Source organism: Lissotriton vulgaris, chromosome 6 (assembly GCF_964263255.1).
Source record: "Lissotriton vulgaris chromosome 6, aLisVul1.2, whole genome shotgun sequence".
NCBI classification, from domain to species: domain Eukaryota; kingdom Metazoa; phylum Chordata; class Amphibia; order Caudata; family Salamandridae; genus Lissotriton; species Lissotriton vulgaris.
The window spans coordinates 906,392,254-906,409,354 of record NC_141694.1 but is presented as its reverse complement, the minus strand read 5'-3'; the positions used below and the strand labels follow the sequence as shown (position 1 = coordinate 906,409,354).

Sequence of the window (17,101 nt, the reverse complement as noted above, 5' to 3'; positions counted from 1 at the left end):
CTTGTTGTGGAGTGCTGAAGATGTGTGGTCTCCCGTGATGATGGATCCTCAGCCTCGCGGGTTACAACATGGCGTATTGGATGCCTTGTGTGTGCAATTTCTTCTTCACGGATGTGAACTTGCGGCGTGCCTACTGTACGTTTTGGGTGAAGTCGGGATAGAATGACAGGGTGGTATTCTCGTACCGCACTTCGCCTTTCTCACGTGCCAGGCGTAACACTGTGTCTCAATCGCTGTAGTTCAAGAACCGCATGATTATCGGGCGTGGTGGGGCCCCAGGTGGGGGACGGGCCGCCAACGATCTGTGTGCCCGCTCGACAATCATGTGGGCAGAGAAGGAGTCCTTCCCAAATTCAGCCAGTAAGCGCTCCATGAAGTCCTCCAGGCTCCCAGTATTGGTGGATTCTGCCAGGCCTAGCATACGTATATTATTTCGTCGAGAGCGGGCCTCCATCTCCTCGTTCTTGTTGGCGATGACTTTTAGTAGTTTATCCATTTGCTGCATGTGCTGTTGCCTGGTCTCCGCACCATCCTCCAAGTCCGTCACTCGATGTTCCACCTCCTTCAGTCTTTCGTCATGTTTATCTAATTTCGCCACTACTGCTTCCAGCCTGTTACTCATGGCGTCCGTCTTCGAGTCGATGGAAGTAAGGCTCTGCTGCATCCCCACCAATAGCGTTTTCCACCCCTGGTCTCTGGTGGATCGTCCTCTTCACGCTCTCTGAAGTTGGAGCTAGATGCTTTGCGGGCGTCAAATGTCAGCTTCGCTTGTCTGGGTTCCGTCCTGCCCATAGTTGCTCCGGCAGTGTAATCAGAGTCAAGGCCTACCGCTCGGTGTAATCCCCAAGATGTCCCCGTCTGCTCCCCTCTCAGTCTCTGCCTCCGTAGCTTCCTGACCAGCTGGGTTGTATTCTCAAGTAGGTCTTCGCATGTACAGGGCAGCTAGCCCCACGCAGCAGGAGAAAGGAGTCAAACACAGATGGACCTCGGGGAATGTTGTCTTGTCCTGCCTATGAGTGTTCCGCAGCGTCCCGGGTCCTTTATAACTGGTATATGTCGCTCTATTCTTTACTAAATGCGCGCTTCCAATCCGTGCGGATACTGGTGGACTGTGGCCGGCAAAGTAGTACTGGGAAACCTTCCCCCTCTGTTCCGCTTGCCGCCTGTGCAGCCAAACCTGTGCCAAATGTCTCAACTGACGCTGTTGATGTACCGCGCCCCAGCGTACCGCAGAACGCGACACCTCCTCTGACCTTATGTCCCCTTCTTCGCCGTGATCCGGACCTGCCCCTCCTTACTTGTTGGTAGAGATCGGCACCTCCCTGCCTCCGTCTAGGGGGGGTGTCTATGCCCGCCTCGTCCTTCCCTTAGTGTGCTGCAGCAGAGATCAGGCGCTACTCCATTTGAAGGCCCTGCGCCGCGTCGATGACTACCTCTCTCTCCCAGTATGGTCCTCGCTGCCTCCCAATGCGTTAGATGGCCCCAGTCTACATGCACATGTAAAATGGCTGCTCCAGACTCACTGCTCAGTGCCAGACGTCACCTTTCACTGAGCTGTAGTAACTCATCCCCACCCAGGCGGTCAAACCTCACAGTCGTATGGGCAGATATATCATTACCGAAGGTAAGTAACTTGTGTTTTTGTGCCACACTGTTATTTTTGAAATAGGCTGCACATGTTTTGTTATTCAACTCTTCTGCTGGTTTTCAGTCTGAACATTACGTACAAGGTCAAACACCATTGTGCTCGGTTTTTCTCTGTGTTCTGACACGAATACCTAGAGATAATAGAGAAATCCAGCTGCTGTTTTCGAACAAGACAATTCTTATTATGTTAGTCGAAGCTTGTCTTTCTGAAACTGGAGAGGAGAGATGCTGGCAAAGAAACGGTCCTGAGACGAGTGAGCTGCACGTCTGAGATGTAGACAACAGATTATGATTGTCAGATATGGGGTCTGGCACTAAATCCAGAGATCTCGAATATATCACTGTGCTCCCATAGTGAGGGTAGGCTTAGGCAGATTTGTAATTCGCTATAATCACATTGCTGATTTGCATATATTTCTATTTGCATCACCGTTGCTTCATGATAGAGCATGGTAGTTTCAGTATATATTCTAAGCTTTCTTTGTGTCTCTTTTCTGTTTATTGTGGACCTGTATGAATGAAAGAATGAAAGGTGATGACATGTTAACGCGACCCTTGAGAGGGTTCAAAGTGTTGTGTTCTGGGGTTCTTACTTACCTGCCACTCTGGAAGGTCAGAGGGCGGGTAAGGAACTATGGGTTAGTCTGGATTTGGGCCCATAGTTACTGAGATGGTATGGTGACTAAGTCCCTACATACTTATGTTCTGTGATCCGAGGCATAGTTCTGTTTCTATACAGAATCCCTGCAACATAACAATCTTTGATGTAATTGTAACCTCGCAATACCAATGCAATGGGCTTCTTTATTGTTCATAAGAGCCTGTGCTAAACAAGGTGCTGTGGATGTTATGCTGTTGGAAAAGGTTGTGGCAAAATTACCACTCAAATAACTGTTCTATGGGCTTTAAGATTAAGTCAAAACCAAATTGCTTTTCCAGTCTTTGCATTGTGAGGTTAATCCTCTACTGGATAACTCATTGGTTACCATTTAACTTGATCTCAGTCTACTATGTATATGAGATGATTTTGGAGTATATAGTTTTGCACACTGTGCTCTCTTCCACCGAGGGAAATTGAATTACGGGCATCTCATGTTGTAAGGCCCAGGAACGTGAACTGCTTGCCCCATTAGAGGCTTGGATGAAGGGTGGGGAAGAGGGGTTGAACTCTTCTTGTTAGAATCCTTGACCTAGTGAGCTAGGCATTAGAATTTGAATGTGCTATATAACATAATGCATCATAACACAGACACCCTTTCATCACCATCTGATTCTCCGGGGGGTTGTGCTCACCTTGACGCTACATTGATAAGGAAATGTATCTTTAGATGGACTTGGTTTGTGTGCTTCTCATTTCGTTTTGAATACTTTATTTCAGTCAAATAGACCATAACAGTGCATGTGCAATAATTATACAATACATTAAAACAATCATAAAAATACAGCTTCAAATATCCTGCGAGGTCTTCATTACAACTACAATTGATCGAATATCCGAAAAGGGATATACAAAATATGTACTACCCTATTAAAATATAGTAAACATATACAATGTTAAAAATTTGACAGAATACACAGTCTGTTAACCCAGTGGAGTCCTTGATTACTTATAACATTGCCCACAACCATCAATGGGACCTCGCGCCTTCCGCTGCCCTGGGACAACCTACAAAGTAAGGATCACCCCTGTAATAAAGTGCCTAAAGTTAGTGTTCACTGCTCCCTCAGGCTTAAAATCGACTACAAACCTGTTGTAAACAGGGTTAACTTTAATAAATTAGATTTAAAAGGGGCATGTCCCTTATAAAAGAAAGTGTTGGCTTAAGTCCGTGGTTTGGTTTCCAGAAGCGACTTAGGCGCACACCAGATAGAAATGAAAAAGCGTGACGCAGCAAATAAAATTAGCATTTGGGTATTATATTTCTGGACCCTGAATACATCTTCTCAATGCTTAGACCCTAAATCTCTGCTTCTCATTTTACGAAATTTTATGAAAACATTTGTAAAATTACATTTTCAGAATGAAATGTGGGCTGCTGGTATCTCACATGGCTTTTTAATCACAATGGCGTGCAAATGTCACATGAGGTATCTGCCAGAGACTAGCTCAAGCAAGACTTTTCTGTTCGAACAAGACTTAAGAGGTCATAAAAACCGCAAAAATGTGCCCACGTCAACATATTACTTAACCATGTGTAATCAAACGCATTCTAAAATAAATTAGGATTTTTGTATTCGTTCTTAATAAAAGTACCCACGACATATTTCATTACGTCTGTTATTTTTCATCAGTATGTCATGTACATTATATTTTGTTTGATCAGTTGCGGTTGGAAGTTCTAAACTTACTGCAAATGGTTTTTTTTTACCCTTTGCAAGTTGGTCTCTGTTCTTTCTTTAACGTTCTTATGTTTTTTGCAGTGCTGAAAATTGAAGGTTTGTTCACTGAGGACGGTTGCCGATATCTCGCTGTGCAGTTTCACCTCGAATGTGCATACACCTTTTTGTATTACTACAATTATAAAAAAGCAAAAGAAAATTTCAATGCTGCCAAAGAGATTACAACCCTTCACGTTGAAATGACTGGTGAGTCCTTTTTGTCTAACTGCAAAATACCTAATGTCGATTACAGTTCTGGCTTTCTGTGATTTTCATACGTAGAATCTTCCTAAACCGTTTTAAAATTCTGTCTTTGGGTTCATAATGTAACATTGTATATTTTTCTTTCATCTCTGAATTTGAGAGTGGAGAGTTCTTAAGGAAGTTGTTTTTTTCTGATCATTTTCAGTCCAATGTTGCTACAGCTACTATTTGCAAGTAATTACTCCTCAGTTGAGCACGTTTTACTTTTTTCTTCTATTCTTACGCATAGGCTCTTTAAATGTAATCCCTCGGTTTACTGGTTTGGAAGATTGCCAGGAAAGGAAGAGCAGCCATCACTTCTATATGTATCGTCCGAAATCTAGACTGGCTTTTTCTGAACCTTCTACATTTCGACATTTTTGTTGATCCAAAGATGTTTTTCACAACTTTTCCTGGTTGCTCATATAGTTTTGATTTGTAGGATCGATTGGAGTAAACTGAAAGTTACAAGCACCTTGACAAATTCTGATTACCAGGCCATAACTGAATGAATAGTGACCAATTGCTGTGATTGCACTGGAGCTGTTTTGCAATTAAGGTGTTTTCAGGCTTCCCCTTGAGAAATTCACCAGTTATAGTTACAATCAAGTAACTATAACTCGCGCTCCGACAATAATTTCATTGTAAATTTTGCAGTGATATTATCAATGATGTCATAGAAGATGGCATGAGTGATGTGTTAATTAGCATTGCATGGCAAGGGCGCAAAGTATAGTTACTTTTAGGGCACCAGTCATAGTTACTTGAGATAACTCAAACTATAACTGATGAATTTCTGTGTTTTTTAGAGTTTGAAAAGTTGCATTGCTGCTTAACATTTCACCTAATTAGAACGTTAATTTAACCTTTGTTTTTTTCATTAATTTTCTAGGTTTCAAGGTTTTTTTAACATAAAGTAATATTTTAACACCATATGTGAAGCAAACTACGCACAGCTGGCAGCCAGGCCCTACGACAAGCCCCTCGCATGCAGCTAACTTCCACAAGCAGCTAAACCTCCCTCTCCCCACTCCTCCCCCAACACCCACCTTATATATAACACCATTTATAAAAAGCAGATCTGTCACCATTCTTCAAAAATTGCCCATAATTGTAAACAAATCTATAATTCAATATTGACTTTCCAAATATTTAACAACATTTTATTGAACCATAAGGGGGTTGTATTTTATGTGATGTGTCTTTCTAGCATTGTCATCTTTTAAGCATGTTATATTGGCGTGACCCAGTGCACATCTAGTTCCCCTGTTGCAGGCTGCAGGGCTAGGGCCCCCGCAGCCCTGCTGGCTCCCTGCTTCTGCAGGAGCTAACATGTTTTTGTCGGTGCACAACACAACTAGTCCTGTGGGTTTTTTTTTTCTTTTTTTAAAGTGGGGTTTCCCAATGTCCTGTAGTTCCACCACCGACCACCAGATCGTTTTATGTTTGTACTGGCAGCTTCTGGCTAAGTATATGGATTTTTCCATTTTAGGACATCTGTCCATTTCTCTGGGGCATTCCTGGATTGGGAATACTGCCACACGGTTTCCAGTGTTTGGCAATGTCTCTTTTAGCACCCACCAAAATCTGCCCCACCCCACAAAGTCTTTCAAAATTCCCACAAGGGTAATTCATAGTGTTGGCTCTAAAGGTCTTTTCAGAACTTTGGCGACTGACAATGGTACCATTCCTCAGTAACATTTAATCAATGGGCATTCCCAGCCCATGTGTAAAACAAAGCTCCTCTTCTTGCTACATCCTAAGCAAATAGGTGTGGGAACTGTCCATGTGCCAGACAGAGCCTTTCGGCGGCGAAGTATGTGATATGCCAGTATTTGAGTTGTTTGAGACGTAATCTGGAAGATATTACAAACTCCCGAAATACCACCTCTAGTCGCTTTTGTCGAGGGGGCTTGCCATACCTTCTCACTTTCCTCTTAAGATCTGAAAACAGGTTGGGGCATGCACTGCTGGAGATTTTTATAGTAAAAAAAACATTACCCTTTCCCATACTACGAGTGTGAATCTAACCCGTGGGTATATGTAAAATTGAGACTTGTGGAGAGTGAACTCAGCCTGCAGTATTGTGAAGGATTCCACCTGTCAAACATCCCACAGTTTGGATATTCCGATCATGTCCCACTTCTCTAAGCCAGTGTGTAATGTGCTGTTCCTCTACCATTTCGCATACCAGAGGAGCCTTACATGTGTTAGCTTTTCATTCCACTATATTCAGCGAAGTGCTTTGTGCCAGCTTTGCAATTCTAGTTTAGTCAAAGTGACTACGGAATAGGGTTACCATACATCAAGCCTGCTAATTTGGACTGGTCAAGCATAGGCATTTTGAGTTGATATGCTGGGTCTTGTCCACTCCCAAATTGCCAGTCGAGCGAGGAGTTGTACAGCCGTACACATTTATTGATTTCAATGTGTGGTAACTGCTCTGCCCACAAAAATGAGTTGGCAGTTGCCCACTGGTCTACAAACAATTCCCTAGGAATTGCCAGTGGGAGGTTTTGTAGAAGTTACTGAAACTTGGGTAATATCAATATTTTTTGTACTGCCATTCTGCCCAGGATCGTCAGTGGAAAGGTCATCCACTGTTTAAAGTCTAATTTGAGTATCTGTACAGGAGGGCTCAAGTTTGGAGACCCCATTAGATCAGTGTCCATTGCTATATGTTTGCCTTGGTATTTAAAGCTCTGTTTTTTGAGTTTCAGTCGACACCACCTTACTGTGTCATCTGGGCATACTGTCACCTGTACCTGTGTTAACTTCTCTCAATTGACTTTGTCTAGAAGCCTTTTTGTATAAATCAAATATGTTGATCTGTCTGGGTCAAGTCTGCAAGAGGCTACCCATGAAGAGCAAGACTTCAGAGTATAAAACTATGTGGTCTTCAGTCCAGCTTCCCCCGGTGAAATCTGCTGATGTGAGCTTCACTGCGAACTCAGGAAGAGGGAGCTAAGGAGGAACCATGCCAGGCAACTCATTTAATTAAGGATGAGAGAGGATTCCATTAATCCTAACTGAGATTTAACATGAGGTAGTTAAAAGTAGGTTATGAATCATGGGCTAAATCCTAGGTGTTTTAACGCCCAAAACATGAAGGTCCAGTCCAGGGTTTTGAATGCTTTCTGGACTCTGCAAATGGAATGCCTTCGATTGGGCATGAAACTGCATTAGTACGAAGGAAGAAATGAATTTGAACAGTATTTTTGCAAAAGATGTTGCTTCTGTGTTGAATATAGGGAACAGTCAGTGGGATGCACGGCTGTTCCATTTTTGAGATGAGAGTGATGTTATGTGTATCTGTAAAGCGCACAATGACCCCCAAGGGTATCCTGGTGCGGGGCAGGTATGTGTGCCTAGCCCTACCTATGATAGGTTGGTTAAACAAAAAGCCAGGTCTTCAGCTTCTTGCGGAATTCAAGAAGACAGGACAAGGCTCTGATGTGGAGTGGGAGGTCCTTCCTTGCTTTAGGAGCGATGTAAGAGAATACCCATCCTCCTGATCTGAGTCTGTTCATGTGTAGGATGTGTGCTAGTAAGAGTCCTGCAAAGCAGAGGTATTTGGTGAAAGGAGAGGCAACTGATCATGTAGGTGGAGCCTGATTGTGTAGTGCCTTGATTGGGCGAGTGAGGAGGTTGAATGAGCATGTTTGTGTTTTGAAAGCCAATATAGTGCCCTCTAGGTGTGGTGTGATGCGAGTTCTGTGTGGGAGGTTGAGGATGAGTCTGGCTGCCAGGTTCTAAATGGTTTGGAGTTTTCTAGTGAATTGCTTGGTAATCCTGGCGTAGAGGTATTTTCATAGCTCATAAACCAACTTGCTGGCGACTAAGGTGTGAGTGTGCCAGCAGGATGCATTGACAGTGTTGACGTTTGTGGTCATGTCTAGTTTGCTGTCGATGATTATTCACAGGATCCTGGTGTGGGTTGTGGGTGTGGGTCATAGTTGGGCCAGCCACCAGTTAGAGTCCCATGATAAGGTGTTCTTTCCAAAGATACTACTTCTGTCTAGTTAGTGTTGTGCTTGACGCAGTTGGCTTTTATCCAGTTACCGACTTTGGTCATGCAGGCAGTGAACTTGTTTCTAGTGCTGGGGGGTCTTGTCAGAGTGGGAGAGTATGAGTTGCATGACTTCTGCACAAGAGATGTTGTGTGTATGTGAAAGACGATGGCCAGAGAAATATTGTATATATTTCAGAGGTACGGGCTGGGCCATTAGCCTTGAGGGACTTTGCTGATGAGTTTGTGGACTTCCACGGATTAAGGTGCCAGGCTGACAATTTGTGCTCTATCTATTAAGAAAGAGATTATCCAGCAGCGAGCGGGTACTTGGATGCCATTCAGGGCTCGAAAAATCAATAAAATGGTACTAGTCCTGCAGGACAAGTACCTTAAAAAATGTCCTCGACCTAACCGCAACCTACTTGACCTCCGTCTGTGAAAGCGGAGCAAATGTGACAAGATAACAAGATTTAAATGCATCTTTATTGCTCATAACTTTGTGAGCAATAAAAATGCCTTTAAATCTTGTTATCTTGTCAACATTTGCTCCGTTTTCACAGACAGAGGACAAAAGTTGGTTTGTTTTCCTACTCGCCAGAAAGGGCGAGTAGGACCTAAAAACAGCTCAACCTTGGTAAATTTAGCTCGACTATGCGAGCGGTCGAGTGGAATTTTCGAGCCCTGCCATTCTCGCGCAGGTGCCTGATGAGAATGTGATGTGAGCCTATGTCAAATACTACAGAGAGGCCCAGGAGAATGATGGCTGCTGTGTTTCCACTGTCAAGGATCAAGTGGATGTCATCTGTGGCGGTGATGAGTGTTGTTTCTGTACTGTGATTTGGCCTCAATGTGGACTGCGTGACTGTGAGGAGCTGGTGGATACTGAGGTGATCGGCGAGGCATTGGTTGATTAGTTTCCCTAAGAGCTTTGCCGAGTACTGTAGGAGGAAGGTGGATCTGCAGTTGGAAAGTGTGACTGGGTCAGCGGAGGATTTCTTTAGCACGGACATGACCGTGGCATGGTTCAAGGTGTCTGGGATTGTGCTGAGTTGATGGAGGTTTTGAGTATGGGTGTTAGTGATTTACTGATAGGTAGGAGTCTTTTTCTGAAGGCGTGGTAGGCGGAGCAACAGTCCGATGAAGCCCCCGAGTGGATGGTCTTCAGGGTAGCTGCAATTTCGACATGGGTGATGGCAAACCCCAAGATCAGGGTTCGTTCATCGGCTATGATGGGAAGTTGAGTTGCAATGGTGACGGGGTCCAGGTGAAGGTCGAAGTCGCTGCATATGGAGGTGATTTCATTATAAACCAATCCAGAGAGCTTGTTGCTAAGGTCATTTAAAAAAAACTTTATTAGGTTTATAAATCTAATCATTTACATTGCACACATCTTAGGCATAGCCCCCCTCCCTCCACTGTAATTCCAAATCGATTGCTTAAAGGTTCTTTGGCTCATTTCCATGGCTCATCTCTATCCTGGTCTTGAAAGGCAATAATCATGGGACCAGTGGTGCACTGTCTAATCCTGTAACATGCTACATCATTAGCCCTAACAAGTCTTAACCTAGACTAAATCCTCCCACCCTCCCTCCAGGCAGGTCACATCCAATGCTTCTCTGTATCTACCAAGAACTACAAAAAATGTGCAGTCCGTGGTCTACAATTCTCAAATAATACAAGTTTGTGAGGGTTACCACTCCAGTCTCGCTCTTCTTATATATGTTGAATATGGTGGAACAATTGTATCTACGTGCTGTAAAGGGCATATTCCGTTTCCGGGACTCCCAGTTCTGTATCATCATCACTCATAGCATCCGAGTCTTTCAATAATCCCACCAAGTGTTCCCACGCTCTAGCCGCCTCTAGCTCTTTCCCACTCCCCGCTCTCCTTGCTAATTGTAGTCGAGCTATTCCATCACATTCTGCTCATTTGATAAAGTCTCTTTTCCAACGATCTATGCTCAGGGACCCACTCGCCTTCCAATGCATCGTAATTACCCTCTTGGCCAACATCAACCCCATATCTGCAAACTTGCTGGTGATCTTAGTTTTAGCTGTGTGGGGGAACCAATGCAATATACAAGTCCTCCCCATCAGCTCCAACTCTTTTTCTGTCACCTCCTTCAATAGTGCAAGTACTTCATTCCAATAACCAGCTATCAGCTGACATCTCCATATCATGTGGCGGAAGTCCGCCCCCTCTCTCGTCACCTTGGGAATTCATCTGAATCAGTATTAAAGTATTTTTTGATTTTCGCCGGCGTGAGGTAGGCTCGGTGCAAGATATAGAAATGAAGCAATTGAAAGCAGGCATTCCTGGTGCTTTTCCACGCTTGCTCTACCACCTCAGCCCAGGTTCTTTCCGGAATCTCTTTTCCCACATCTACTTCCCACTTTCGCTTGAGTGCGATCAAAGAGGGCTACCTCTTAAGAGTCATACGCTTGTACAGGCATGTGATCGCTTTAAACTTCCCCGCTGCAGTTACTATATATTGACATCCCGACAAAACTCTGGGTTCCGCTTGGCCCTCTTTCCAGTGCGCACAAATAGCCGCGGTAAGAGCTGCATGGAGCAAAAAGTCACCCCCTCTCAAGTCAAATAGCTCCTGTAAAGCACAAAAAGGCAGCATGGTCCGGTCCTCCTATAAATCCCCAATGGTAGTCAGCCCCTTCTCATCCCAATCACTCAGCTCCCGCCAAGAACCCCATGAGGAAGTGCCTAGCTCATAGAGAACAGTATATCCTGGGCGTACGGCACTTTCAAGCCTGCCCTGTGAGACTCTGCCTCCAGCATTGCCATGCTGTCTTAAGTTCCTCAGAGAGAGCACCCATCCTTACAGGAAGGTCCAACACTATTTGAGAAAGCTGCTGCAGTTCCAGGGCACCCCCCTCTTTCCTCTTCCGTACCTTGCATCCTCATCGCCACTTTCTGTCAACCATTGTAATCGTGCAACCAAATAATAGGTTTCGAAGTCAGGTACCGCCCAGACTCCCTCCGATCGTGGACGCATCATCACTTTCAGGGCAACACTTCACCTCCCAGTACCCCATAGAAACGCCGTTATCATGGATGTAAGTTGTTTAAATATCTTTGCTGGTATCCAAATCTGTAGGGTTCCGAAATAGTACAACAGTCAGGGAAGGGCCACCATTTTAAGTAAAGACACCTGCCCAGCAACCGACAATGGCAGCGTTCCCCAACTTGTTGCTAAGGTCTTGTGAGGGGATGTTTTTGCTGGAGGTGCATTGTTGCTGGAGACGGGTTGTTGCTGGAAATGGGTTGTTGCTGGAGATAGTAGGAGATGTGGTGAAATCTTTGGCCTACGCTTCTGGTCTTACTCAATGTACAGCTTTCTCCCCTTCCTAGTTTATGACAAGTGAGGCAGCTGATCATGTGCTTAGTTCAAAATATATCAGTATATCTGATTGGAGATAATGGCTAAACTGGACCGTCAAGCACCTTGCATTGAGCCTCCAAATGCCAGGGTCATCTTCCCTGGCTATACCTATAATTGGTGCCACTGGTAAGTGGCCTGATATGCCTTTAGGGAGAAAACTGGTCCCCATGAACGCCGCAGTGTCTACACTGGGAAGAAAAAAAAGTTAATTCTGGACATTGATTTATGTGCTGCTGGGCTGTTACTGAGCTAACATGAGAGCGGGGTGCTAAATGTACCATGTGTCACAGAGCCCTAAGGAGACGGCCCATTCCTTGTGGATAGTACGTCTGTTAGGCAACCACTCAAGCCCCGTGTATATAATAAATGTGTTGGTCCATGACTGCGTTAAAGTCCCATCCAGGCACTTTCATTCCCTGTTTGAGATTAGCCATCAACAATCTGAAGACATCATAGGCCTTTTGCAGATTCGTACTTGCTCTTTTAATGTAAGTTCAAATATAGTTGTTGCATTTTATAAATATATAAATCTGGTTGTCCATATCAGCCATGCTGTGGAAGCCCAATGGTGGCTTTGTCTTTAAGAGCTTTAAGAGATCTGCCCCTGACTTACTATGATATGATTGTGTTTTGGATCTTTTAGACAAAAGCAAAAATAACAGATGATGGACGGATGCTGAATAAATCAAACATTCACCCCTAGGCACAGATCTGGGTTTAGTTTTTTTTTTTGTTTTTTTGCTCACTATGCCACCCCAGTAAGGACCCAGCCAGATCCAAATTACGCTTAACCGTGCTCCCCATAGGAACAGTCCAGCCTGAACTGCCAGGCCAGATTCTCCAAGGACCGGAAACAAACATCCTGAGACCGGTTTCAGAGTATCACCCCTCATCAGCCAGACCAGCTTGAACCCAGTGTCACAGTGAGCACGAGACCCCGGTCTGGGCATACCGTTCGCACTTAGGATGACAAAAGAAAAAAGAACGGATGATGGACGAAATGCTGAACAAATCAAACATTCACCCCCATTCACAGATCTGTGTTCAATGCATCATTGTTTTGCTCACCATGCCACCCCAGTTTGAAACCAGCTATATACAAATCAGTTTTGACCCTGGTCTGGCGGTTTGAGGTGGACTGTTCCCATGAGGAGCAGGGTCAAGGCCGATTTGCATATGGCTGGGTCCAAACTGGGATGGCATAGTGAGCAAAGGAACTATGGATTGAACCCAGATCTCTTGACAGGGCTGAGTGGTTGAAAGGTTTCAGCACCCCATCCATCATCTTGTTGTATTAGCTATGTTCACCCTAAGTGGCCAAGGGTATGCCCAGATGGGGTCCCTTCAGAGACGTTTTAAGACATTGGCAAAGTGGGCGCTGGCCCATGGACACAACCTTTAAGGGGGGGCCTGTTCGAGCCATCTCTATTATCCAAAGAATCTTACTCTGATGAGCTTGAATACTTCTTAAACAGATTGTTTTAAATAAGGGTTTCCTGTAGTTTATTCTAATGTGGGTGATGTATGGGAGTCTGTTACAGAAAGTTTGTGGAGAAAGTTTTGTGTGTTTCATGCAACATCCATAAAAAAAAGTATCTTTTAGATTAAAATAGAACCTCATGTACGAGAAATAGGATGTAGTTAGTTATAGATTCCTTACCTTCGAATTATCGTCAGACTGGATCCAGAGAATTTTTTCTTCAGAAGTACCCCTTTGCGTCGAAAGGTGGCGTTGGTTGGCTCCGCGTTCGTCGTTGGTGTTGTGGTCACCGGAATGACGTCATGGCAGCTACTTAGACGCCTCCCTCGCACGCTGACGTCAGTTCTTTCTTTTTCCGCGCTAGCCAGCGCAGATCCGGAGAGAGCCGTACCGCCAGTCACCTTTGACTGACTTTTTGGCGATTTTTGTTGAGACCATTTTTGAGTCTTCGACTCCTGGTGCACAAGGGATGCCCGATTTCAAGGCCTGCTGCTCCTGTAGCCGACTGATGTCAATGACGGATCCGCACCACATGTGCCTGTTTTTCCTGGAGCGCGACCAGAACCCCAAGTCGTGCTCTGACTGCTGGACCATGAATCCAAAGTCTTTACGGGAGTATTCCCGAAAGCTTCTCGAGGCTCGGCAGTCTGCTGTGCGCCGTTCGAGGTCCTGGTCGCGTGGGAGGTCGAGGTCCTGGTCGCAGAGCCACCCCCACCAGTCTTCCAAGTCTTCGTACTCCTCAAGTAAGTTGAAGCACAAGAAGAAGTCGAAGAAGCATCTTCGCTCTCCGACTTCTCCCCTTCGGTGAGCTGACGCGAAGAGGGCTCTCAATGGTGCCCCTCCCGCGGCTCCTCGTGCGGAACCTGAAGGGTCGACTTTGAGTTTCCCTCCCTTCCCGGGACCCGGAGCGACCACTGCCCAGCTTTGCCGAGTTTACGAAGCCATGCTTGCCATCTTTGGGCAGCCTGAGTCCGCCGGCACCCCTTCGGACCCCGCAGACTTGGCTGGGGGCCCTGGGGCTTCGACGCCGGAGGCTCCGGCACCACAGGGTCCTCTTGGATCCAGGCCTGGATCCTCACCGGCCCCGGTCGACCTGAATACACCTCCCCGCGCCAAATCCACCGGCACTACGTCTGCAGCCGACACCGGTAGTGCCCCCAGTCGGCGTCTACCCCGGCCTCCACCTCGATGTAGACACTGAGCTGGCGTTGACCAAAGCCGAATCCGGCGCAGACGGGTACTTTTGTGCCCTTGTTCTACCCTGGCTCTTTTAGACCAGATTGACTGCCAGAGGAGGGTGAGGAGGACTGGTAGGGTCTGGAGACACTTTAACTGACCAGTTGGGTTACTGACTGGAGAGAGGAACTGGGGAAAGCCAGTGGTCTGGTTATCTCACCAGACCTTGGCATTTTGTCTCCTCCTACCATGGCTACAGCAGAAGGGAGCGCCATACGCCATCGTGTTGCGTAGGGTGGCTGAGGCTCTCAACCTTGAGCTACCTACGGTGGCAGTCAGGACTAACCTCTTAACAGAGGTGCTTCAACTGGGCAGCGAGCTCTTCAGAGCCCCTGCTACTGTTTAGTGATGCCCTCACAGACATCTTTTTGGGCACCTGGTCCTGTCCCAACAGAGGGGCTCCTGTGGATACAATGATTGCCCGACGCCACCGCTCAGCCCCTGGCGACCCCACTTTCCTCTCCCAACACCCCACCACTGAGAGCTTGGTGGTCCAAGTCTCCACCTCCAAAGGCGCATTCCCTAACGCACCACCTGATAGGGAATTGAAAAAGCTGGACCATCTTGGGAAGAAGACGTTTTCTTCCTCCAGCTTGGGTCTGTGGTCGGTAAATACCACATGTCTGTTAGGCCGTTACACCCACTCCGTGTGGGATACGATGGCATAAGTGCTGCTCTAGTGCCCGGAGGAGGCTCGGGCCATACTCCCCCATGCAGTTGCCAAAGGGAGAGACGCAGCATAGTTTACCATCAGCTATGGGCTGGATACCCCCGACTCACTAGGCAGGCCGATTTCCACGTCGGTAGCCCTTCAACGCTACCCCTAGTTGAGGTTGACTGTTTTTTCAGAGGAGGCTTAATCCACTCTTATGGACATGCCCTTTGATGGCTGTCACCTATTCGGCGATAAGGCAGACAATGCGCTGGAGCGCTTTAAGGACTCTCGGGATACAGTCAGGTCTTTAGGCCTCTCCACCCCCGACCTGCACAGTCTGCTTTTCGCCCCTTTCGTGGTTACGGAATGGGTGCCCCGCACCGTCCAGCCCAGAGCCATAGGCCAGAGCAAGCTGGGAACCACCGCCGTGCTTCTGGGGGCCAGCAGATGGGCCAGTCCACCACAGCCCCCTCTGCAGCAGCCTCCAAACCCTCCTAGTCTGACCTTTTCAGGGCCACCAATAACCAGTGGGCAGCAGGATATGCCATCACCTCTCCCACTGGCGCACCATCACGTCGGACAGGTGGGTTTTTCTAATAGTGCGAAGGGGCTACTCCCACCCCTTTGAGACTACCCCTCCATCCATGCCACCTCAGTACCATCGCATGTCGGGGATCATCTGGCCCTTTTTCAGCGAGTTTGTGTCCCAGAAGTAGGTTGTGGTTGCTGTTCCCACTACTTTCTGGTGCCCAAGAAGGACAGAGGCCTGTGTCCTATTTTGAATCTCAGGAACATCAACCGCTTCCTCCGGAAGGAGAAGTTCAAAATGTTGATGCTAGCTCAGGTCCTGTCTGCCCTCGACCCTGGAGATTGGATGGTAGTGTTAGACTTGCAGGACGCTTACTTTCACATCCCCGTCCTGCCGACGCACCGGCGTTACCTGCAGTTCACGGTAGGCCACGAGCACTTTCAGTTTACGGTGCTCCCCTTTGGCCTTACCAGCGCCCCTCGGGTGTTCACAAAAGTGATGGCGGTGGTCGCAGCTCATCTGCGCAGATCAGGAGTTCCAGTCTTCTCCTATCTCAACAACTGGCTGTTAAAGGCGGGCTCGCCCGAGGCTGTCGTCTCCCACCTCCAGACTACGCCCGACCTCCTGCATTCGCTGGGGTTCTCCATCAACGTGCCAAAGTCTCACCTGACTCCCTCTCAGAAGCTCCTCTTCATCGGAGCAGTTCTGGACACTACGCAGTTCCGGGTCTACCTCCCCGAAGTCTGGGATATTCGGAATATGATTCCGATCTTCCAGCCTCTATCCCGGGCTTCGGTCAGGATGACCCTCAGGCTACTGGGCCTGATGGCCTCCTGCACCCTGCTGCTGGACCATGCTAGATGGCATATGCAGGCTTTGCAGTGGGACCTGAAGTTCCAATGGGCTCAACATCAGGGAAGCCTGTCCAATTGCATCCAGATCTCGGAGGGCACTACACACCAATTGCAGTGGTGGCTAACAAACCAGGATTGGGTCGAAGGCAGGTCCCTCTCCCTTCCCCAACTAGAGTTCACAGTGGTGACCGATGCATCACTTCTGAGATGGGGTGGTCACATAGTGGAGGCGGAGATCAGAGGCCACTGGTCTCCGTCGGAGTCCGATATTCATATCAACCTCCTGGAGCTTTGGGCGATCTGTCTTGCACTGAAAGCATTCCTTCTCTCTCTCTAGGGAAGAGTAGTGCAGGTGTTCATGGACAACTCCACCGCCATGTGGTACTGCAACAAACAGGGCGGAGTGGGGTTGTGGACCCTATGTCAGGAGGCTCTCCATCTCTGGACATGGCTGGAATATCAGGGCATATCCATGGTGGTTCAACACCTGGCAGGTTCACTGAATTCCAGGGTGGACGAACTCAGCCACAGGTGCATGATGGATCCCGAATGGCGTCGTCAGTCGAAGGTGGCACAAGGTCTCTTTCAGCAGTGGGGAGAGCCTTGGTTTGATCTATTTGCCATCGAAGAGTACGGTCAAAGTGAACAATTCTGCATGTTGGAATTTC

General features: G+C 47.0%; 1 protein-coding gene across 1 annotated transcript in view; it reads left to right on the top strand.

The window, feature by feature from the left end:
- TTC27 (tetratricopeptide repeat domain 27) overlaps positions 1-17,101 on the top strand; it is a 1,875,723-nt gene that overhangs the window by 746,861 nt on the left and 1,111,761 nt on the right. Inside the window, exon 6 of the mRNA XM_086926895.1 lies at positions 4,069-4,233. Within this exon, the coding sequence (XP_086783021.1) occupies positions 4,069-4,233 (165 nt within the window). The remainder of the gene's footprint in view (positions 1-4,068; positions 4,234-17,101) is intronic.